This window comes from Salvia splendens, chromosome 18 (assembly GCF_004379255.2).
Source record: "Salvia splendens isolate huo1 chromosome 18, SspV2, whole genome shotgun sequence".
Classification (NCBI taxonomy): domain Eukaryota; kingdom Viridiplantae; phylum Streptophyta; class Magnoliopsida; order Lamiales; family Lamiaceae; genus Salvia; species Salvia splendens.
The window spans coordinates 19423416-19447903 of record NC_056049.1 but is presented as its reverse complement, the minus strand read 5'-3'; the positions used below and the strand labels follow the sequence as shown (position 1 = coordinate 19447903).

The 24488-nt window shown below is 39.0% G+C and overlaps 4 protein-coding genes and 1 non-coding gene across 6 annotated transcripts; 3 read left to right on the top strand and 2 right to left on the bottom strand.

Moving 5' to 3' along the window:
- Window positions 1-4978: 4978 nt before the first annotated feature.
- Window positions 4979-12485, top strand: LOC121777450. 2 transcript variants are annotated; one of them, XM_042174713.1, is made up of 3 exons: window positions 4979-6621; window positions 11466-11625; window positions 12416-12485. In XM_042174713.1, the coding sequence occupies exons 1-2, from the start codon at window positions 5556-5558 to the stop codon at window positions 11531-11533; spliced, it is 1134 nt and encodes a 377-aa protein (XP_042030647.1). In that variant the 5' UTR covers window positions 4979-5555; the 3' UTR covers window positions 11534-11625; window positions 12416-12485. The 2 variants fall into 2 exon arrangements, with proteins under 2 accessions (XP_042030647.1, XP_042030648.1); XM_042174714.1 differs by lacking the exons at window positions 11466-11625; window positions 12416-12485 and adding an exon at window positions 6974-7317.
- Window positions 8473-11231, bottom strand: LOC121777451 (50S ribosomal protein L21, mitochondrial-like). Its single transcript, XM_042174716.1, has 5 exons — window positions 10519-11231; window positions 10364-10444; window positions 9560-9661; window positions 8966-9040; window positions 8473-8863 (listed from the first exon to the last, which is right to left on the bottom strand). Exons 1-5 carry the CDS (start codon window positions 10894-10896, stop codon window positions 8741-8743), a joined length of 759 nt encoding a protein of 252 aa, XP_042030650.1. The 5' UTR covers window positions 10897-11231; the 3' UTR covers window positions 8473-8740.
- Window positions 12486-14819: 2334 nt separating the features above from the next.
- LOC121776867 (transcriptional regulator TAC1-like) lies at window positions 14820-15227 on the bottom strand. The gene has a single exon (XM_042174023.1). The coding sequence runs from the start codon at window positions 15225-15227 to the stop codon at window positions 14820-14822; it is 408 nt and encodes a 135-aa protein (XP_042029957.1).
- Window positions 15228-19039: 3812 nt separating this feature from the next.
- Window positions 19040-19111, top strand: TRNAG-UCC. Its single transcript has one exon. It is a non-coding gene; the product is annotated as a tRNA-Gly (tRNA).
- A 4898-nt stretch (window positions 19112-24009) lies between these two features.
- LOC121776866 (secreted RxLR effector protein 161-like) lies at window positions 24010-24488 on the top strand. The gene is made up of 2 exons (XM_042174022.1): window positions 24010-24034; window positions 24106-24488. Exons 1-2 carry the CDS (start codon window positions 24010-24012, stop codon window positions 24486-24488), a joined length of 408 nt encoding a protein of 135 aa, XP_042029956.1.

Below are 24488 nucleotides of genomic sequence, written 5' to 3'. Positions count from 1 at the left end.
CAGACTGCATTGAGAGCAAAGGAGCTTCAAAAGGGTGAGTCGAGGTTCACTGATCAGAATGCAGAGAGCCTCAACATCAAGAAGTTCAGGGGCATGAAGGTGTTCAAGAAACCTCTAGATTCCTTCAAGGCTGGATCATCTGGCCAAAATGAGACTCGTTCATGCCATTGGTGCAAGAAACCTGACCATTTGAAGAGAGATTGCTTCGCTTGGAAGAGAAGGCAAAAGAGTGAAGGGAAGGTTGTCAACTCAGTAGAGGTTGTGGAAGATGAGGAGGTCCATGAAGTTCTGAATGTAATAGACACTGAGATCACTGGATCTTGGATCATGGACTCGGGCTGTAGTTTTCTTATGTGCCCGAATCTTGACTGGTTTGAAGATGTTAAAGAGGCCAGTGGATCTGTCATCCTTGGTAATAACCAGGTATGCTCCATAAAGGGCATATGCTCAGTGAAATTGAGGGGTAACAAAGGGGTTGTGATAGTTCTGAATGGTGTTAGATATATTCCAGATGTGAAGCGGAATTTGATATCACTTGGCTTCTTAGAGATGAAGGGGTGCTCATTTTCTTATGTGGATGGGAGGATTGAAGTGTGTAAGGCTGGGAAGGTGCTCATGAGAGCAGAAAGGAGAGGCAGTCTCTATTATTTGACAGCACTGATCTGCAGCAAGGGATGTGCAGAGGCCTACAATATTACTTCCATCAATCTGGGTCAGTGGCACAGCAGGCTTGGCCATCCATCGGTTGGCAGTGTAAAAGAGCTGGTTAGAAAGGGAATCTTACACTGCAATGATAAAGATAAAGCAGCCCCATGTGAGGAATGCATACTAGGCAAGGCCAAGAAAATGCCATATCCAAAAGGTAATCAACTTCCTCAAAGCCATTAGACTATGCACATAGTGATTTGTGGGGGTCTTCTCAAGAGAAATCTATTGGGGGAGGAAGATATTATATGAGTATTATTGATGACTACTCTAGGAAGTATGGCTGTATGTGTTAAAAGAGAAATCAGAGGCCTTTAGAAAGTTTAGTGAATGGTGTGCTGAGGGAATTTGAGTATGCTTCTTGCTGCAAGATTGGAGAAGAAATTTTGGGCAGAGGCAGCCTCCACTGCTGTCAAGCTGATAAATAAATGTCCCTCATCTAGTATTGATGGAGATACCCCAGATTTCAAATGGTATGGAAGCTATGGTGGATATTCTGATTTAAGAACTTTTGGCTGCAAAGCCTTTGCTCATGTGAAGCAAGGGAAGTTGGAGCCTCGGGCATTGAAGTGCATTATGCTAGGCTATCAGCCAGGGGTCAAGGGCTATAGGCTTTGGTGTATAGAGCCTGGGAATGCAAGAATAATCATCAGTAGAGATGTTATTTTCTGGGAGAGTGTGTTGCCTTTCAGAAAGAAGACAGATGATTCTGGTGATTATGTGTTAATGAGCCCACTACTGCAGTTGAGGTGGAGCCTGAGAGTCAGCCTGAGAGCCAGCCACAGGATCCACCTGATCCACCATCGGTTGAACATGGCCCCCAGCAGCCTGAACCAGAGAACTTGAGAAGTTGGAATCTTGCCAGAGACAAAACTAGAAGGACCATCAAACCACCAGCAAAGTATTCAGATGCTGAGTTTCTATTCTATGCTTTGATTGTGGCTGAAGAGGTTGAGTACTCAGAGCCAAATTCATACAATGAAACCATGCAAAGCAAGGAATGGGAGAAGTGGATGCAAGCTATGATTGAGGAGATCGAATCTCTGTTAAAGAATGAAACATGGGTCTTGGTAGATAAACCAGATGGGAGAAGGGTTGTAAGTTGTAGATGGGTTTTAAGAAGAAGATTGAGGTTGCTGAGGAGGATGGAGTAAGATTCAAAGCAAGGTTGGTGGCAAGGGGTTTTGATAAGTCGTATTCTAGGCCTTGGTTACTGGTCAGTATAATGTGCATAATTGGTATATATCTGCAAAACAGTTGCTAAAGTGTGCAGGGAAAGTGTTCTAGCCAGTATGGGAATGTTCGGATAATTCAGGTGAAAAGGGCGTCAGTAGGGTGCAATACTGACTAGGATGCATGTCAAAAATGCTCGAGATGGAGAAGAAGGATAGCTGGGAAAATCAGCCGCAAGCAAGGGGCAAAAGAGTCATTTAATGAAGAGAGTCTACCCTAAAAATCAAGGGAGGCCTCTCTATAAAAGGAAGCCACTTGGCGAGAGAATCATCATCAATTAGTTCATCAACTCCTACGCTTAGTTAGAAATCTCTCTTCGGTAGATCAATCCTTCAGCATTATCCTTCATATTCTCGTTCCTCGCCACAGCCATGGTCACCTGAAGCTCAGCAGTTCGCCGGAGTTCCCCATCCTCTCGTTCCAGTCAGCGTGTTTCGTAGTGTTAACAGTTTCATCGCCCGGAGTTGCAAAACAATCTTTACTTACTTTCTTAGTTAATCGCACTTTGTTTTCTTACGTTGGATCGGTTGCACGTTCAATATTTGCTTACTTTAAAGTCTTAGTTGCGATCCAAATGATTTTATGATACGAAGCTGTTTTTTTTGCATCGGTTCTTGTTTGATTTCGTTCTTTTCTGGCTAGATAGCTTAGATCCAGTTGTTACGGTAATTTCCAGTTATTGCGAGCATGTTTTCATTTCCGAATTGATAGATCTGAGTTTATGAGTTCAGTTTGCTGTTAGATTTTAGATCTGAAATGGTTAAGTGTGAAGGCCTAGTTTACGTAGTTTCTACCACCTTGCATGTCACCCAGTAAGTTTAGTTGCAGTTTCGGTGTTTGATCTTTTGATTTGAAGTTTTAATTGTAGATCTGTGTTCATGAAGTTGTTAATCTGTGTTTCTATGGTGATAAGTCTGGAATTGCTGATCTGAATTGATTCGTGTTGAAGAAGAATACATCCCCATCCATTTTGGGACCACTTTTACTTTTTAACCACTTTTACTTTTGTCCGTTACTTTTCAGCCGTTACTTTTCAGATCTGTAGGCCTAGTCACCTAACTACCTCTTTTTCCCTCTGATATTCCGTTTAGCCTTTTATAGTAAACTCGTACTTTCCATATGTTTCTGAAACATCATGTTCCCCACTCTCACGTACACAGTCGCCTGTCAAACATCTCTCCCACCCTTAGTCAGTAGAGTACCATCTTAAATTCCAGCCTAGATTAAGTCTCAACCCAAAGCGTGGTAGCTAACCAAACCTTCCAGAATATCACCACGATACCCAAACGCATCATCTCTGTGGTATTCGACCCTTACATCCACTATACTAGTCAGTAGAAGTGGGTTGAGGAATTTTTGATACCAGGTTCAGGCTTAGCTGGGACTTCCATCCTGATCAGTAGGATACATCCTTTGCTCGAAACGACACCTGACACAAACCTGCTCTTTCAGGTTTCACACAGGAGCAAGGAGTGGATTTTGATGAAGTCTTTAGCCCTGTGGTGAAGCATGCTTCCATCAGATTGTTGCTGGCTATTGTTGCAAGAAGGGACTGAGAGCTTGAACAGCTCGATGTCAAGACCGCATTCTTGCATGGTGATTTCAGAGAAACCATATACATGTCCCAGCCTGAGGGCTTTGTTAGGCCAGAAGACAAAGGCAAGGTTTGTCTACTAAAGAAGAGTATATATGGCTTGAAGCAAGCAAGCCGACAATGGCATAGGAAATTTGATGAACACATGATAAGTACTGGTGAGCTCAAAATATGATGAATGTGTCTACATTAACCATGTAGGTGGAGCTGTTGTGGCCTACTTATTATTGTATGTTGATGATATGCTCTTGGCTGGAAGTTGCAAGCAGGAAATTCAGAAGGTGAAGGATGATCTGAGAGCTGTGTTTGAAATGAAAGATTTGGGGCAAGCAAGGAGGATTCTGGGTATAACAATAATCAGGGACAGAAAGGAGAAGAAAATCTGGTTATCTCAGTCTGGTTATGTTTCCAGAATGCTCAAGAAATATAATCTGGACAATGTAAAGGAAGTTGCAGTGCCTATGGGACAACACTTCAAGCTCTCAACAGATCAGAAACCAAAGTCTGAAGCGGATGTGGCCGAGATGCAGAGAATTCCCTATGCTAGTATGATTGGTAGCACAATGTATGCTATGATTAGCACAAGGCCGGACATAGCTCAAGCTGTGTCAACAACCAGTAGATTCATGTCTAATCATGGTAAGGATCACTGGTCAGCCTTGAAGTGGCTGATGAAGTACTTGAAGGGGGCCACAAGTGTTGGGATCTTGTTTGATGGAGCTAGAGAGTGTGAAGGTGGAGCTCTGATTGGGTGGTCAGATTCTGATTTCGCAGGAAACTTAGACACAAGGAGGTCACAATCGGGCTACATATTTACACTATATGGGTCTGCCATAAGCTGGAAAAGCAGTCTTCAAGCAGTGGTTGCTTTGTCCACCACAGAGGCAGAGTTCATGGTTCTTGCAGCAGCCGTGAAGGAAAGTTTCTGGCTCAGAGGAATCTTGCAAGACTTCGGCATAACTCAGGATGTGGTAGCTATTGGATGTGATAATAGCAGCGCTCTGTGCTTAGCCAAACATCAAGTGTACCATGAGAGAAGTAAACATATCGATGTGCGCCTACACTTTATTCGTGAGAAGATAGAAGAGGGTGAGGTGAAAGTGTTCAAGGTAGATACGGCTGAAAATCCAGCTGACATGCTAACGAAGCCGCTGCCTAGGAACAAGCTTGAGTTGTGTATGCAACTTGTGAATTTGTGTAAGATAGATTGACAGTGGCTTGAGTGATCAAGGTGGAGATTTGTGAGTTTGATAACTCAAGTTCACTGCAGTCATGATCGGATTGATCAAGGAGTGGAAGATTGAGCTCACTCGAGCTTGAGCTTCAGGAGCCGTCGGATTCAGCTCGTTAGTTTTTAGTTTTAATCTCAACCGTTGATCTAACTAGCCGTTAGATTTAAAAGGCTGTGTTAGTTAGTTTGTTATTTCAATTCGTTGTTTTCAGTTTGTAAGCTCTCTCGGCAATTCTCTCTTTCAGCAATAAGTTTTCTTTCTTCTTCGAATTCTCTTCTTGTTCATCAATCTCAACTCACGCAACACACACTTCACCACAATTCCAATAAGAAGAATTCAAATTTCATGACATATTATTTTGTTTTCAAATTTCATCGTTTTATACATGGATTGGACCATTGAGAATTCAAATTTCGTGGTAATAACTAAATTTGATCAAATTTTATGATTTAATTGGGTATTAGTAATTAGCTTCAATCTAAATAGTATTCGTTTTAAAAGAAGTTATTACATGCATTTGATGACATTTTTAATTCTTCAATCTTATTATTTTGAGTATAAATATTTCCATTTAAAGTAATCTCCGGTGACTGTTTATACCGCTAATTCCCCGCCGTCGCCGGCGTCTAAGCTGCAGCCTCTGGGCGGTGACCTGAGTCACCATATGATATCACTGGGAGGCAGTTTACTGAATAACAAGTAATGGGGCACCAACTGTTCGACGAAATGTCTCAAAGGAAATCCATTTAAAAAATATAGGCTGTTAGCAAACCTCTGAACCGCGTTCAGCAATGGCGTTCGCGGTCGTAAGAAGGGTCTTTCTTTTGAGATCAACTACGAATTCTCTTCTATCATCGCAGCGCGGCAGGCTCTCTACTCAAAGAGCCTCTACATTTGTTGATGATGACAGTAGACGTTCCGTCGCTGACAGGATCCAACTGTCGCCTCTATTTCAAGAGACTGGCGAGGACGGCATCAAGGACTGCAAAATCGAGCTCGTCGATGATTCGACGTGGAATGTGTCTTCGGGTTTAGCTGATGCTTGGAGAGGCAGAAGTGAGGCTGCAGCAATGAGAATGAGGTCGCGTTTGAGTGATCGCGAGCATGATGATGATGAAGGGGTGGTTGGTCCCGTAGGTGAAGCTGTGGAGGATCTTGGTTTCGACGAGATTGAGGATATGAGGATTCGTGGGAAGTTGTTCTACAAGCTCAACCGGAGTTCTAAAGAGTACGAGGAGCACAAATTCGACTTCCATGGCAGGAAATCCGCGAGGAACGAGAGAGATTGGAAGGGAAGCAGCAAGGAAGATGCGAAGAAAGAAGCTTCCAATTCGAAGAAGGATCATGTGAGAGAGAGAGAGAAGAGCGAAGGGAGCAAACACGCCGTGTTGTTGAGCAAGAATTCGACTTATTTGCTTCGCGAAAGCAGCACCATTACTGCTAACAAGAAGCAGAGGACTCCGACCTTAAATCAGCTCACAGCTCCCTACCACGAGCTTTTCTGCTTGGACGTGTTCATCTCCAAGGGCTCAGTTCGCGCCTGCATTGTCCACCGCACCACCAGCAACGTGGTGGCGGTGGCGCATTCGATCTCCAAGGACATGAAGTTTGATCTGGGGTCGACCAAGAACAAGGACGCGTGTGCAGCCGTGGGGAGGATCTTGGCGCAGAGGGCGTTGGACGACGACATTCATAACGTGGTGTTCACGCCGAGGAAGGGAGAGAGAGTGGAAGGGAAGCTGCAGATTGTGGTGAAATCCATCGTTGCTGGTGGAGTTGATGTCAAGGTCAAGCTTAAGCAGAGGAGCTTCAAGCTATCTAAACACCTTCGTAAAACTCAAAATCTGCATTCATTGGGTATGGTTTTCTATTTGCTGCCTTCTTGTTCATATTCATTTGTTTGAATGTGGTTATAATCAATCTCGAACTAATTTATAGTGCTGAACTGTCGAACCTGTCATTGTTAGTTTGTTTTAGGTTATTTATAAAATCCGGATGTCATTGTTAGAAAACAAACTAAGAATGACCCTCGTGTTGTACGATAAGATTGAGTTTTGCATATATCACGACTCAGTTTGAATGAAAACTTTCTGAGTAGGCACAAAGTAGTTATATGGAAGCAAGAAAAACATAGAGAATGCATATGTAGTAAGTAAGACTCAAGTTCTCAACTTAAAACATAGAGAGAGAAGGTTCTAATCATTGGCAGTGGCTAGCTGGAGAGAGAGCAGTTCCTCCTCGGGGATGATCTTGATGTGGCAGTCGGAGCGAGGGTAGGCAGCGCAGGTGAGGGCGTATCCGCGGTCGACAACGTCGTCGCTGAGCATGCCGTCGCTCTGATCGACCTTCCCGGAGACGAGCTTGGCCGGGCAGGTCATGCACACGCCGAGCTTGCAGGATCGTCTCGTCCTCGTCGACTTCCACCTCGGTCAGCTTGTCGCCCTGCTCGATCACCACTTTGTAGGCGCGCAGGCTGCCGGGCCAATGTGGGTAGAATTGGGGGGATTTGGGTTGTTGTTTGTTTAAGCTGAGAGGGAGAGATGGAGTTAAGCGGAGGGCTGCCATCGCAGCTGCTTGTGGAGTGAATGAGAGGATAAGGTTTTTCTTGGATTCAAATCTCTTTTAATAAATTAGAAATTCAATTGGTTCGCTTGGGATAGTAAATCTCTTTCGATTTATTTTAATAAAATTGGGAACAAATCATAATGTGTGAAACCCATTTCATTTGGCATCTTCAATCTCCACTCCAGGATTCCAGCTCATCTGTCTCTCTTTCTACCCTTTCTTATTCTCAAACTTTCATCTTCTCTCACAGCTGCCTCTTTCTTATTTTCAAACGATTTTCTTTGTTAGATAAATAAATACTACAATAAAGTTGCACTATTTTCTTGTTGGCTCTACAAACCAGGTTGTTCAAATTTTTAAAAGTCATAGATTATTACATGAGGAAAACAAGAACCAATTCAATAAGGCATGAAATTTACAAGGAATGTAGGAGCTGCTGCCATTTCCAACACTTCAAACTTTTTGTTAGAATTAATTTAACCAAAATTTCACTCTGTTCGAATTAATTTAAATTTACTAATGCAATCTTAAATCTGCTCCACTAACATAGATATTTAAATCAATTATTAAATCTACGCTCTATCTATTTTTCAATAGGGATATTGGCACCTAATATCGTGGAACTTTCCAAAAGGGGTTTTCCCACGAACTTTGAAATTGACAAATAATACCACGAACTTTATCCCGAGTTTGTTATTTCTCACCAATGAAAAAATTCCGGAAAATAATATCGAGAGATGAATTTTTTTCGTAATTTCTCAACAATAACTTCGAGAGCTTCAAGTTTTTCAATCTTTGAGAATAGTTTTTCTTAAAGCATACCCTCCAAATTTGTTCTTCAATCCATTAATATAGCCATAATTTTTTTTATTGGTGGGAAATAACAAACTCATTGTAAAGTTCATGATATTATTTTTCAATTTCAAAATTCATGAGAAAAACTCAACTTTTTAAAAAATTTATGATATCAGATGTCAATATCCTTTTTTATTGTCATATTTATCAATCTTTGCATGTCAAAATGGCTTTGAGATATTAACTCTACATAAAGGTTGGATTTACTAAAAATGATCTTTAAAATGTGATTTGTAGTACTACAACTATCACAAGTAGGCTTGTAAATTATAACACGATAAAATCAAGTAAAAATAATATATCTATGCTTTATTTTGAGCATATATATCGAATAGTCTAACGTCTACCCGGTGTTGGAGTTAAAATAAATAATTAAAAAGACCCACAACATGAGTCCGGAACCATGGATGAACAAGAAGTAACGGGACGAGAAGGGAAGGGAAGAGACCTCAATTCTGAGAATGTAAAGGTCGCATTAGGAAACAAATAGTATATCAGGCTTGAGCTCTCGGAAAAAATGGATCTTGAAAGCACTAGACATGACCATCTGTGCCTATTAAGCTTCCATAGCCACCTTCTTCTCTGCCTTTTCCTTCTCTTTCGTTTGAGGGGGCAGAGGCATAGTATTTTCTGGCTTCTCGATCCCTTGTATATCCGTTATCCTTAGTTTAGTTAATTCCTAAAGCATGAGACCAGTTACAGATAGATAGAACAGCACCACATCTTTCATGGCTATGTTAATTGGTTAAGAAAAAGGAACATTTAATCTCATCTCAATTACCTGGCGATGACCTTTTGTTCTTCTGTAGTTCTTTCTTCTCTTTTTCTTGAATATGATCACCTTTGCGTCTAGTGCCTGCATACCAAAACTATATATTAACAATGTTCTACAAAAAAAATAAAAAATTGACTGTACTAAGACAATAAAAAGATCATCTCATTGTTATTATATGGTCATATTATGCCTACTCGTAACTTCAATCACAAGTTGTCACAATGATGAAATGTCTAGAAATATAAGCCTAGCAACCAACTTGATGTTTTTCTAAGTTGTTTTAAATTATATGGAATGGAAATAGGAAGCACTACAATTTTTTGCTAGCTCGCCTAGTTTCTAGCTTATTATTCCCCTGCCGACGTAGAATTACAAATCCCTTATCTTGGAAAAGAAGAAGAGTGGATGTTTGATGATCTTAAGAGGGTGAAGTTTGTGTGTGTTCTCTTAGTTCTATGCCTAATTCCGGGTATATGACAGCCAAGTATAGCCATATCTTACTAATATGTCATAGAAAGAAAGTCATAGCTTATTAGGCACACGGCCCTTGTACAAACTGTAACTGAAGATAATATAATCTAGAAACAAGTTACAACTTACGTGCTCCTCAACGACAGCATGAACAGCAGCTTCAGGCAAAACTGGCCTACCAATGATTGTCTGTGCTTGTGAACCTAGCATAAGAACCTTATTGAGGACCAACTGCATGAAATGAGAATACAAAGGTTAGAGATGAAAACAGTCCAACATTATTTGCATAACTAGAGCCATTCAACATAATATCTAACATGACAAACAAGTTGTTAACAGAGCTGCTGGACTGATTTGTATTCCTAATGGCTGGATTCGCAATGAGTAATGAAGTTCTATAAGACGGTGTTTACTTTATGTGGAAGGATATATAGATAAAACATATGACTTGAGCATTCGAAAGATTAGATGATAAAAAAGTTCAAGATTAGTTAATCCAGCAAAGTATATGGTAAATAACAGATAGTAGTAATTTGTGCTAATAAATTTACAATTCAACATGTGAACTTCATAGGCAAGTGGACCAAGTGATATTGTAACATAGCATACAGCCGTACAGCCGTGAAGCGAACCACTGAAGGAGCCAACAACCACAAGATGAGTATCAGAAAACCCCTTGAGCTTTGAAAAGGGTTCAACCACCATTGTAAAATGAACTTCATTTCACACACATAATTCACCTATCTGTAGGACTAAAGCTACAGTTGAGTTATAACATTAAAGATTCATAGCTTCTCCCCATGGAGAATTGTAAACCTAGCTGAATTTGTTATAAATGAGTCGCCTTTTGTATCAAGAAGTATAATTCCCAGCAATTCAAAAACCAGCCAAATAGCTACAGCCAACGACAGAATATTTAAGAAAATGACAGACCTTATCATTGATGTCACAGTGCTTCAACCTCTCTGTGTAAATGGTATCCCCATTGCTCACCTTGAATTGATGCGATCCAATCTAAACATGAAAAAATTGAAACGAAGAAACATTAAAAATTCATTCTATCATTCCTATCAGAATCAAATCCACACCTGAACAACTGCGAAGACGGGCTCATACAATTTGAAAACCCTATCCGATTTCTGAAGCGGGCCGAGGACCGTGTAGCCTATCTCAGTGGCTTCTTTTACTTTTTCCTCAGCAGACAAATCAGCGATGTCTTCTTCATTTTCACCATAATCCTCTTCTTCTCCACTTTCGTAATCATCATCTTCACTCTCACTGTGCCTCGAGCAGAAGCTCCGAGCGGGCACTTGGTAGACTTTAAATTTATTGAGGAAAATGTAGTTTGGGAGTGTTTGGCTGAGAGCGGGGGCGGTGTAAGGCGCTAGGCATTCTGAGATTGGGGTTAGGGTTCTGATCGATCGGAGACAACGAGCTAGGGTTTGAAAGCAACGCCGATTCGCCATTGATGCGTGACCCCAATTTCTTCAACTTCTTTCTTTCTGCAGGTTTAGTCTAGGGTTTTACAGATCCGCTGCTTCAAACACAAAACGCAGCGTTTTCAAACACTATTTTCCCATTCTTTTTCAATATTTTAAAAATTAAATGCACATACATGATGATTATTTATTTTATCGGGGCTCTTTATTTCTATTCAAACACTATGGCCAACGACGACGTTTCCGCCAAACTGCCACCGATAACCACCACCGCCGCCGCCGGTAGCGGCAGCGGCGGCCTTATCATATCAATTACCGATGAGATGCGCTCCTTTCTCACCACATCTTCCACCGATTCACACCTATCGGAGGATCTTCGGGACCTTTCTTCCTCGCTTAGCCTCCAATCGTCCGCACCTTACCAATCCCTAAAATCGATCTGGCTCGGATCCGAATCCGATTCAAGACCACATTTATCCTCTCTCCTCGCCGGCTCTAATTTCATCTTCACCAGCCCCACGCCTCGCCAAAAGGTGGATTCATTCATCTATTCTGCATTTACTAGTCCAATGTCTCTGTGTTCTTTTTTTTTACAGTTTCGGTGATTGATATGATAGAGCGAGGAGCTGAAGGCGAGATTGAGAAAGCTGGAGGAAGCAGTTGAGAGGAAAGCGTACGATGAATTGGTGAAGGACATTACTCCGCGGAAGCCTGTGAATGAGCCCTTTTCTTCTTATAAGGATCAATTAGGCTTCGGTAATCCTTTTCTTCTCTTTCGATTTTTCATTATGTTATCAACTCTTCAAATCAAAGCTGCTTAACTTGGATACATTACTTAATTCTGTTGATTCCATTAAGAATTTCTGTGGAAACTCTTCAATAGTCTCCAAATATGACAAACTGATAATAGTGGCAAATTCGAACAAATGTAGTACTCCCGTAGTTGAATCACATTCCTTTTGAAGGCATAGTTGAGTCATTTCATTTTTTTGGAAAAAAACTTTATTCTCTCATATTATACTCCCTCTTTCCCTCTCATAGTTTATTCTCTCTTTAACCTTTAAACATCATCAAAAGAAACGTCTCAACTACCTTGCGATAGAGGGAATAATTTTTATGCACAGTTTGTGTAAAGAAATAGATATATTGGGTAAAACCATATTTGTATTTCTCTGTACCTATTATGCTTGATGAAGCTTCGCTTTTGCTCTCACAATTTACCCATAATTTGTGGGGGCTATTTTCTGGAATAGCATCGAGTTCTTATGTTTTAACAATGAGCTTTTCTTGTTCCCTATTTGATTTCTCTATTCGTTTCTCTGATTTTATTAGTAAAGCAAAACTTTTTCCTGACTGTTCTTTCCAGATTTTGGAGTTATGTTTATTGCAGTTATCTGTAGCTTGCCTTTCTTATGTATGAAGTTGACTAATTCATAATGATTAAGTTCAACTCTTCTCTCATTGTGTCTATTTGATATCATTTCCTCTGTGGATTTTAAAACTGTGATTTTCTTGTTGTCCAGTACTAATCGTGATAACCGTACAGGATTACATGTTGTGGTTACAATGTTTACTGGATACTTGGTTGGGTATGCAGCATTCCGAGCCCTGTTTGGCAAAAGTCCTCCAATGGTAAGTTTTGTTCTGCACTTTCATTAAAGAGAAAAACAAGTCGAATCTAGCTTCTGTGCGTTCTATGACCGTATGCATACTTCCTGATGGCAATTGATGCTGCGTTTCTTTACTATTTAGAGTGCTGCTGGAGGCATCCTTGGTTTGGTCGGGGCCATGCTAGTCGAGACGCTTCTGTTTATACTCAGATCTTCGGACCTAGGTGGTGAATCCTCCTCATCTTCTGCTTCCCGCCCTTCCAATTTGAAGATAAAGAAGAATCAGTAGGTTCCAATTAAGACATAGTTCTTGTACTCAGTTTATTTACACGATAGAATGTTTTTTTTGTATTTCATGAAGATTGTGTTATAAGTAAATAGTTTAAAATGAAGGCTAACTTGCTCTGGATTTGCCTAAAGTTATTTGTATGTAAATTCAAGGATGGTTATTGATATTTATTCAAAATTTATTTGCATTGTACATGGTTGCTACAATTATTTTTCACATATGACAAGGTTTGTTCTATGTGATTTCACAACTTCAATTTTATAAGTATATATATTATCAAGATGCTTATGCTTAAATCAATGAACTAATATTCTGATTAATTATGCCATTATAGAGATAAAAGTTAGTTAACTAATTTTGAAGCTCAGCTGTTTGAATTAATCATGTTTAGTCCATAATGGGGTTGTTCGGTTTATAAGATTGTATCTCGGAATTAAATATGTAGTTTGTTTGATTCATTAGATTGAATCTCACTATTCAATCCTAGATTACTAGATTATAAGTATTTTGCTATTATTTTATCTAGACAACTGAACACCACCAGTGTCTCTTAGCTTTGAATTGATCATAGTTAGTCCACAGTATTTATTAAACGAGGAGAAAATTGTTACAACATAAGTTTTAAGAAATATTGATCATTTGACGTATCTTCCTTCCATATGCCATTTACACTAAACTCAAACCCATTTAGTGTAAATGTCGCATCAAATATGATTTTACTACAACCATTTACACTAAATTCAAACTTAAAAGAATATTCTCTATATTATGCCTCTTTTACTCACAAAATTTGAAAAACTTTTAGGTTTTGTGTAAACCTAAAGTGAGGTATTTTTTTCTCAAAAAAAAAATGAGATTGGTTTTTTAGTACGGTTGGAACTAATTAGCTATCTCATTTTAGGTTTTAGTGTACCATTGGAGATGGTCTTTTATTCGATTAATTGTATCGGGTATGACTTTTTTCAAGATTTGGTTTATGATGTGGTAATCATTATTCAACCTAAGTAGCCCTTGGTCCACCAATACGGACAAGTTTAACCGGATACAAAATGTTTGAGTCAATACTAATAAATCATAATTAAGAAAGTTTAATAATATATATAAATAAAGATATGCATCGTTCTTGAGTTCCGACTGGTTCATCAAATATTCAGTCAATTATAACCGATTGGTTAATATGGTAACCCACAGCCAGAACAGTTCAATATCGAATATCGATACCATGAGTTTTCCTTAGTCAGTTAACCAATATTTTTGGTTCGGTTATAACCGAAATAACTGACAAAACCTTGGGATCAAACCAAACCAAACCAAACCAAACCAAAATCGAAACTGTAGTCAACAATTCTGAAACCAGAACTAGTGATTCAATGGGGTTCAATGGCATAGTTTTAATAGAATTCTATTGCAGCTTATAGGACAAGAAATTGGGGTTTTAACATCATTACTACTACTACTATTTTTACCATCTCAACATGCATTTGCCATTCTTCACTAGCTTTGATCTTGCATTTTATTTGTTATTTACATAAGGATTAAAATGATTAAATGAAAACCTCTAAAATATTATGAAGTTTTTTCTTTCACTCATGAATGTTGTAAACCTATATATATATATATATATATATATATATATGCAAACAAAATTTCGATGATCAAGGACCTAGTAAGAAGAAACATGTACATTGTCTGTAGTGTATGTATCTTAGCCGAAAAGAAAACTAAAACCCAAAGATTTTACCAGTTAATGAACTCAAATTAAATTTCACTTCAACAAACATCTAAACAATACTCATTTTAAAAAATCCACAGTTTAGAGTAGCTAAAAATATTTGGATATGTAAATGATCCAGTCACTAATAAAACTAGGATAAAGCAAATGTGCCTGTTGCAATTTTAATTCATTCTCAATTCTAAACAATTTCGGAACAATAAGAATCAAGAATTCATCGAAGTACATAAACTTAATAACATACAAACTATTAATTGTACTATATATATAATAAATATACTTACGTTAATTAATTTGCGTAATTTTTGTGTTCAATCGATCACCATAATCGACCGAGACGAAGCTCTAAATCCACTTCTTCTTGGTGTTCATGATCCTCAACGCGCATCAGACTCGGATTCCCATGTGGAAACTTATCAGGCCTCCAAACAGGAAAAAAACACTGCTCGTTATTTCTTGTTTGGAGGCCGGGGTTCACATGATCATAACCTTGTAAAAAACCCGAGCCAAAGCTCCGTACCAACGGATCTGGCTCATGATTCTTCTCCTTGGCCTTCGCCTTCGCCTTGGCCTTTTCCTTGTCCTTCCTGTGTATGTTCATGTGGCCGCCTAGGGCTTGCGCGTTTGTGAAGCCGCGCTTGCAGTAGGAGCAGTCGTACGACCTGCCGTTATGCTTATCACTTTCTGCAGTTGATGTGTCCGAATTGTGGCTCTTTTCTGGATCCATTTTTTGGATGAATTTTGTGAATGGAAGTCTTCTTAGGGTTGAAAATAGAAAGTTTTGTTAGGGTTTGAGAGAGGTAATGAGACCTTATAAATTAATTGTTTTTGTCTCTACTTGTAATAATTTATAAAAATCAGATACATCTCTTTTACTGTGTGTTTTCTTGCTTAATTTTTATTATCTGGCCGGCTACGAAAACCCTCTTTTTCTTTGATTTTTTTTATATATGTGGTTGATAAGAAAATCGAGTCATATGCATTTATATTTTTTGTTACCTTTTCTTGGAGTTAAAATGATTTTAGAGTTGCTGCTTATATATTTATTTTTCATTTTGGGAGATTCATTAAGTGGAAATGGGTTGCAAATTGAAGTGATCACGAAAAGAGAAGATATTTTTGAATGATGCATCAAGTTGTAATTTCATAACGCAAATTTTGAGAAATCCAAAACGACATCGGTTAATGACTTAATGTCTTCGGATCAGGATGTGAATCATGGCGTTTTCGGCCGACCCTAATAGAGAACTAGGCTCTCGTAGTCGCGTCTGAGTTGCGGTTGCAATTTTCCGTGACTAAATGTAACAAATTAAGGTTTCACTATGCTTTAATTTAGTGCAAGTATTTTCAGAGAAATATATTTAATTATTAAGACACAAAACCATATGAATATGAACTTATTCCAATTATTTGTTGGCAATTGCAACTCATGGTCGATCTCTCCTTCATCACCTATTGATTTTACGATAGAACTCGTGAATTTCTATCAATTAAATTATGACAGCTTAGGTACTGTGAATAAATAGATGTAACACATACTTATTTTAAATAGCAATTTAAATAACATTAACATATGCTTAGCTAGTTATGAGTTATGCTTAGCTTCACTACAAACAAACAGACGGCCATTACGCGGTTATGGGAGCTAAAAAGTCTCCCTATTACTTTTTGACCATTTCTTGCTAACTAACTAATTAACTATATTAAACTAATAATAATAAATGCAATAAAAGACGGCAAATTTTCATTTTTTCTGCAAAAAGAAATTCAAGTTTGATATTTTTGGACAAAATAACAATGAAAAGAACGTAACTAGCTTTCTTGATAATGCCACCACTGTTAATTTGTTACTATTTCCTTAACAAATATATTAACAATTTGAATCGCAAATAAATAAATATATATATTGGTTTTATTCATTAGCTAGGACAATATATATTTATGCATGACCAATTGTGACCAATTTATTCGATTAAACAATACCCCCACTCAGTGGCGAAGCCACGTTGGGTCCGGGGGGACTGGTCCCCCCTTCTTTTCTCTACTTTGTATTTATGCAACTCTTTTTTTATTCTTTTTCTTTTAATATTTTGGAACATAATTTCTACTGTATTTCTTCTCTTTTACACAACTAATTATATTATTTTTAATTCATTGTCATTTTATAATTGTTTCCTTCAATATTATACTCATAATAAAAAAAAATAATGCATTCTAGTATTTGTTATAATTTATATTTTCGTTGATACTTTTTTGTGACATTTAAACATCATAAAAAATTATTTCCATCTGTTATATTTACGTTAAAATTGAAAATATCAAATAATAAGCTTCCGACATCATGAACATCAAAAAAATCCTATAACTATGAGGATTAATTTGGGCCCCCATTGTAAAATTTGTGGCTTCGCCACGGCCCAACTAATCTAGCTAAGAATACTTACCTAAATAATAATCGACACATTTGGAGGCCATGCGATATTTTTTATTAAGTATTGCTTCATTGGAAATAACATCATAATATTTATTCTTCATTTATTTATACAATCCAATATTTTTTTTCTGTACAGCTATCCAATCTTATATTAAGTCAAACGATTACTTAATATGAGAAATAGAATTCAATTTTAAAATTTTTTGAGTTGGAACTCAATGTTCTTTTAGCTACCATGGAACCATATTTAATTACATGCATTCAAACTGCATCAAAAGAGATAATACCGGTAATAGCATCTTGTCTTATTAATGGTCATGGCTAAAACAATCTATTAAGTACTAAGCCTTGTTCATGAAAACTTCCAAAAATATAAGAGATTCCATGAAATAAAAATCGATAAATTTTTGAATTTCAATATTCACATGATGCAGCAGAAGGTGTTGCACGATTATAGAATAGAAGACTTGATTTGATATTGTCCACTGCGAATATTGCATTTTTAGGTGTCATAAAAAGCCAATTTTCTAGTAGTGAAGGGTGTATTGTTAGTGGTCTATGTCCAGTGGCGGACGCAGAAAAATTTATTGGCAGGGGCTAGATTGAATAATTTTAGACAATGCAAAAGTTATTTTTATTCAGTTTTTAGTTATTTTAGTAAGGATGACTTAAAATGATCAAAAAATGATCTCTATGTTCTTAAAATTCAAATTTTTGAAAATGAACTTATAACGAACTAAAAATTACTCCCACGTTATCTAAAAATGACAGTTCCGCGCTGGACACTACATTTTCTATTGATTAAAAACGCTACAAGATATGTATGTTACGAATCATTGAAAAAACTCATTAAATATACACAATGAAAAATCTTTTAGTTTAAAAGATATGGAGTAATATATAACAAATAGATTAAAATTTATATTAATTCAATAATTCAATGGACTAATGAAAAATGAAATATCTTTTAGTTTTGACCATTTTTGTGAAAGTACTTCCTAAATTTCTAATCGAAACAAATTGAGGATGACACTCTTATTAATATTAAAAATAAATAACTTGTTATATAAGAGATTAAAACATCTAATAAGTAATAAGCCGTTTAAATATAAATGCACTCCATTGAGGAAATAAATTTTAAATCTTTTAATAAATATTTCATCAAGTTAAATTGATAAAACTATTAGTGTAAGAAATTAGAATGCTAGATGAAACGTGTCTAACACGCGAGGGAAATAGCGTGAAAAAGGCTTAAGAATTTACTTAAATAATAATTTTATACTCCAATTAAGTAACTTTGGTTTGCTTCTTCTTCATCAAACGATTGGCAGCCATTGTAGAGAGTTGATACTTTCTCATTCTCTAATTTCAAATTCCAGCCCCTTCCAACTAATCACTTTTCAATAATTTAATCTTTAATGACACATTTTGGCAAGGGCTAAACATGATTTTCAACCAATCTGGAAATAACAGTAGTAGAAAAAATGATTAAAAATATCTTTTGGGAGGGGCTTAAGCCCCTTATCCATTCTTCTTGTGTCCGCCAATGTCTATGTCTATGCAATGAGTCACACAAGTTTTATACTTCTCCGTCCCATTATAATTGAGGCGTTTCCCTTTTTAGGCCGTCCCACTATAAATAAGACATTTTTTTCATGGCATAAAGTAATGTCCTATCTCTCTCTTACTTTATCCTCTATTTTTTTCTCTCCTAAAAACATATGTCCAAAAGAAATGTCTTACGTGTAATGGAACAGTGGGAATACTATTGTCTTAGGGCATTAGCAATGTGGCGCCCTATAGGGCGCCCTATGCACCGCCACATCATCATTTTATCCTCCTACCCTTCCAAATGCAGTGGGCCGCCCTAAGCATTTTCTTTATTTGAATTAGTAAAACACTACAAAAATTGAAAAAACATTTCATTTCAATCACACAACATAATCATCTTAATAACTCGAAGAAGTAAATTCTCGTTTCACCGAATTCTACTTTTTAATCATAAATTATCACACCATATTCAATCATAAGTGATGTGAATTTTTATTTTTGTCATATCATTCTCATACGAATAAAACAACTTAGTTTTCAAAATATCTCAACTAGCGTTTGTAGTCCAACGGTTAGGATAATTGCCTTCCAAGCAATAGACCCGGGTTCGACTCCTGGCAAACGCATTTTTAATTTAATTATGATAAAAAAATGCGTGGGCGAGGCGGATGATGCATCGGGCGGCCTATCGCCCCATTGCGGATGCCCTTATGTGTTGTGCATATCTTGGATTGTTTGGTGAAATTTTTTAATATCTCCATCTTAGAGAGTTTGTCACAAATTTCCATTTTTATTAGTTCTACAAAAATTTTCATATTTGACCTTTACCATTTTAATAGTACACTCCCACAATTCATTAAATCATTCACACTCGTATTTTATTGTTCTAAAACTAATACACATAAAAATAGATCTCACACTTCACTAACTTTTTTAATTCACTTTCCATTATACTTTTTAAAGACATATACCAAGTCAAATATTGTAATAAACTTTATGGGATGAAGGGAGTGTGATATATTTAGATCTTTTGGTGTTTAGTTCTCCCTCAAATCTCAATCTCATTTAAGATGTCTACATTATTGAGTGACACGAGATTTTAGGAGTAGTTATTAAGCGGAGTAAGTAGAGAGAAAATGTAGTTGAATATTATAACAAGGATAGTGTTAGAATGAAGAAAAGATTTGAAGAGAATAAATCAAGGATCAATTCCCTAAATTAAGGGATTGATCAAATCATGTATTAACTAGGGATGATTTAGTTATCATTTGAAACATATTGTACTCCTATTTAATGGAATGATTGTAATGAGAATAATATTATACATTACACCAAAAACCTTCTCCTCTTTGTCGTTTGTCATGGCATCAGAGCAGGCGACGACTCTGGGAGCTCAGAATCGATCTCATCATCGCTCCTAAACCTTTCCTAACCCCTTGGCCAAGAACCTGTAAAAGGCAGACATGTCAGAAACCGATAGGATGATAACCGGCGGCCCGAACACATCCGAAGCGGATGAGTTTGCACGCCTCTTTTCAAATTTCATGCGTAAAAGCCTTATGCACAACCAACCACCAGAAAATCCCGACAAACCAGAAAAACCAATATACAAAACCGATTCTCAGCCCTTGACTGTAGGGTTTAAACTCAACGGAGAGAACTATCCGGTTTGGTCCATCCTGATGCACAATGCGATTAGCGGAAGGGGGATGGTATCTCACATCACTGGAGTCCCATCCCCACCAACAAGAACAGATCCAACGTTTACACAGTGGCAGGAAGCCGACCACTGTGTATTTACGTGGCTAGTTCAAAATATCGAGACCAAATTGGTCAGCCGAGTGGCTCAGCAACCGACGGCGAAGCACATATGGGACAGTCTTGCCGTAACATACAAAAGCGGCGGAGATTCATTACAAATATACGATCTTCACCGTAGGGCAACCACCCTAAAATAAGGGAACACCACACTGGAGGAAGTATGGAACGAACTCAATGAGATCTGGACAGCAATTGACCAAAAGAGGCCCAACCGGATGAAATGCCCAGATGATATCCAGATCCACAATGAGGAAACTGAACAAAATAGGCTATATCAGTTTCTTACTGCATTGGATGACAAGTATGAAATCGTAAAGAGAGAGGTGTTGAAGATGGAACCACTTCCCTCAGCCGAGCAAGCGTACAACATAGCAAAGCGGGAGGATGCCCGATCGGAAATCCTTCGTCCTACAGACGGAAAACCCCCAGGAGACGGAATCGGAGCAAGGCTATTCACGGCAAGGAGGCAGAATCACTCCACCGCTCCACGCCGCGGCGGCAGTAGCGGAAATGGGGGATGGAACCAACGGACATCCGAGGAACGACGAATGGATGACGATCGGTCCAAATTGGTTTGTACCAATTGTGGAAAACGCAAGCACACCAGAGAACAATGCTTCAAATTGGTGGGGTATCCGGAATGGTGGGAGTCGAAGCACAAATCGGCGACTACTCGGCCACCGTGGAGCAAAGGCCACGCCGCCGCAGCCATTGGAACGAATGGAGGAATCGCAACTCTCACCGCCACCGAGGGCAGCCGTGACACAGCCGCTCATACCCGGGGCAACGAACAGCTGACCGGCGCACCACCGAGAACAGCCGGAGTCGCGCAATTCGCCGCTGGAGGAACCCAATCCGAAGGCGAAGAAATGAGGGAGACGGCGGGAGGTAACGCGATATTAGGGTTGGGTTTGCAACCTAACCCTCAGCCTTTCTTATCTTTAGAAATTTTACCCCATGCTGAAAATATATTTGATTCGGCCCCAAATAAATTCCGAAATTCTAAAGTAAACCCCCACATGTTTGAAAACTATAAATCGACCCCTATTGAGTGTAAAAATAGTTTTCAAGTCCTAGAAAATTTTGGGACAGCATGCGCTATGTCTGCAGGTACCGAAAAAATCAATAGGTGGATTTTCGATTGCGGGGCCACTGACACGATGACTTATGATGAGTCGGATATTACTAAAATTCACAAGCCTCACCTATCTCATATTCAAACTGCTAGTGGGGAATTTACGGTTGTAAAGGGGGCAGGGACTGTGAAGATTTCTCCAACTTTAGTTCCAGTAATCTCACTTTCCCATAAATTACTGTCAATCAGTCATGTGACTCGGGAGTTAAATTGCACACTGCTAATGCAACCGAATTTCTGTCTACTGCAGGATATCAGGACCGGAGAGATTATTGGGCGTGGCACTGAAAGTAACGGGTTGTACTACGTGGATGAGATAGCCCAAAAAGGAGCTGCCATGCTAACTCACGGGTCTGCCGATAGGGAAGCTTGGCTTTGGCACCGACGCTTAGGACATCCTTCTCCGGGTTATTTAAAAATGTTATTTCCTAATATTACTCCAAAATCAAACATGTACTGTGAAACTTGTGTTTTGGCTAAAAGCCATAGGAACTCCTATCCTTTGAGTAATTCTCGTACTGAATCAATTTTTGATTTAATACATTCTGATGTTTGGGGGCCCGCACCAGTAGTTGGGGGACAAGGCTTTAGATACTTTCTTATCTTTGTTGACGATTGTACCCGTATGACTTGGGTATACTTTATGAAGCATAAATCTGAAGTTTTCGAACACTTTGTCCACTTCTATAATCTTGTCCAAACACAATACCAAAAACCCATCAAAATCCTTCGATCTGATAATGAGGGGGAGTTTGTCAATTCCGAAATGAAACAGTTCATCATAGAAAATGGAATGATACACCAAACCACCTGTGCCCACACTCCAGAACAAAATGGGGTAGCCGAAAGGAAAAACAGAATCCTACTAGAAATTACCCGTGCCATACTCATAGAATCACAAGTTCCAAAGACCTTCTGGCCTGAAGCCCTCGCCACTTCCGCTTACCTTCTAAATCGGCTACCTACCCATATCCTAAAATTCCAAACACCAATCGATACCCTAGCCCTACACACAACTATTCCTCAACATCTTTCCCTAAAACCTCGAATCTTTGGCTGCTCCGTCTTTGTCAATATACCGAAACATGAATGAACAAAATTATCCCCGTGCGCTATTAAATGCGTATTTGTGGGTTACGGGGTGAGCCAAAAATGGTATAGATGCTTTGATCCTAAGTCTAATCGTATATACACGACCATGAATTGTGATTTTTCTTGAATCCGAGTACTTTTATACCCATCTTAGCGGCCAGGGGGAGAGTGATACTAGGAAAACTATTAGTGACCCACTAAGCTGGGTGTCAATGCCAAGTGTACCAGAAGTGGACCTACCAGAGGAAGCAGTACGCAACTCCGCTGGGCAGGTCTCTGACGTGGTACAGACTGAAGCGGCAGGTGACACAAGTCCTAATATTGACTCTCCGCTTCTGATATCGAATGTAAGTACTCTTGCCCCTGTCAATGAGATTACTGGAACTAATGTAGTGGATGAGGCTCAGGGGGAGAATAGTGATCAACCGGAAGAAGTTGTAACAGATGAAGTCGAGGGAGTTGATCCTGACACTGGGAGATACATACTACATCCACGGGCAAACAGGGGAGTACAACCAAAGAGGTACAGTCCAGAGAAAATCAACAGAAAGGCAAGGTACTCTATTGCGAACTTGGCAAAAGGGCACTTGACTGAGATGGCTCAAGCATTTGAGGAAGCACTCTACGACGAGGAGGAGATCCTACAGTCAGCCGATGAGGCGATGAGGAACAAGCATTGGAGAGAAGCCATGAAAAAGGAGATAGATGCTTTAATGCGTAACCACACATGGGACAAGTGTATACTTCCCGAAGGAAAGAAGCCAGTTGGATGTAGATGGGTGTCCACCATTAAGCGAAGACCGGATGGAAGTATCGAGCGGTATAAAGCTCGGCTAGTGGCTAAAGGGTACACTCAGACTTATGGAATAGACTACTTAGAAACTTTCTCTCCTGTAGCCAAGATGGACACAGTTCGAGTACTACTTTCCATTGCCGCCAATCGAGATTGGCCACTGTACCAGTTCGACGTCACAAACGCCTTTCTTCATGGGGAGTTGAAAAAGGAAATATACGTGGAGGCGCCACCAGGCTTCTCTGACGAGTTCAAGGCAGGTGAAGGATGCCGATTGAGAAAGACTCTGTATGGGCTGAAGCAGTCACCGAGAGTCTGGTTTGGTAGATTTGCAGACGCAATGAAGAGCTATGGATACAGACAAAGCAATGCAGATCATACACTGTTCCTGAAAAGGCACGAGGAAAAGACTACCTGTTTAATTGTGTACGTTGATGAAATGATTATTACAGGCGATGATGCAAAGGAAATTGAGAGTTTGAAGGAGAAGCTCTTCAAAGAATTTTAGATGAAGGATTTAGGTGATCTCTAGTACTTCTTGGGAATTGAAGTCCTTCGCTCACCCCGGGGGATATTCTTGAGACAGAAGAAGTACATCTTGGACATCTTGGCGGAGACAGACCTACTAGAGTGTAAGCCAGTCGAGACCCCGATCGTACAAAACCATGGCTTGAAGATACGAGATGGAGCTGAGGCCGCAGATCGAGGGCAATATCGGCGACTAGTTGGTAGACTCATCTATCTATCTCACACTAGACCTGACATTGCTTATGCTGTAGGGGTGATAAGTCAATTTATGCATCAATCTCAGGCCGAACACTTAGAAGCTGCACTGAGGATAGTTCGATATTTGAAGGGAACCGTTGGACACGGAATAGTGTTTAAGAAAAATGGAGACTTGGACATCCATGGGTATACTGATGCAGATTGGGCAGGTAATCCAGTGGATAGAAGGTCGACTTCAGGCTACTTTACATTCGTTGGAGGAAACTTAGTAACGTGGAAGAGTAAGAAGCAGAAGGTGGTAGCCCTATCTAGTGCGGAGGCAGAATTCAGGGGAATTAAGAGTGGTCTGACCGAGATCATGTGGTTGAGGAAATTGATGACAGAGATTCTAGTCCAAGTAAGAGTCAGTTATACTGCGACAACAAAGCCGCCATAA

Excerpts from the sequence above, each read along its gene's own strand:
- LOC121776866 (XM_042174022.1), top strand. The coding sequence starts at position 24,010 with ATGGAGCTGAGGCCGCAGATCGAGG. Across the intron at positions 24,035-24,105 it reads GCTGAGGCCGCAGATCGAGG|GGGTGATAAGTCAATTTATG; the intron begins GCAATATCGGCG and ends CTTATGCTGTAG.
- LOC121777451 (XM_042174716.1), bottom strand. The coding sequence starts at position 10,896 with ATGGCGAATCGGCGTTGCTTTCAAACCCTAGCTCGTTGTCTCCGATCG. Across the intron at positions 10,445-10,518 it reads CCGTCTTCGCAGTTGTTCAG|ATTGGATCGCATCAATTCAA; the intron begins GTGTGGATTTGA and ends TTTCATGTTTAG. Across the intron at positions 8,864-8,965 it reads GAACAAAAGGTCATCGCCAG|GAATTAACTAAACTAAGGAT; the intron begins GTAATTGAGATG and ends CTCATGCTTTAG.
- LOC121777450 (XM_042174713.1), top strand. The coding sequence starts at position 5,556 with ATGGCGTTCGCGGTCGTAAGAAGGGTCTTTCTTTTGAGATCAACTACG. Across the intron at positions 6,622-11,465 it reads TCAAAATCTGCATTCATTGG|TTTCGGTGATTGATATGATA; the intron begins GTATGGTTTTCT and ends TTTTTTTTACAG.
- LOC121776867 (XM_042174023.1), bottom strand. The coding sequence starts at position 15,227 with ATGGATCCAGAAAAGAGCCACAATTCGGACACATCAACTGCAGAAAGT.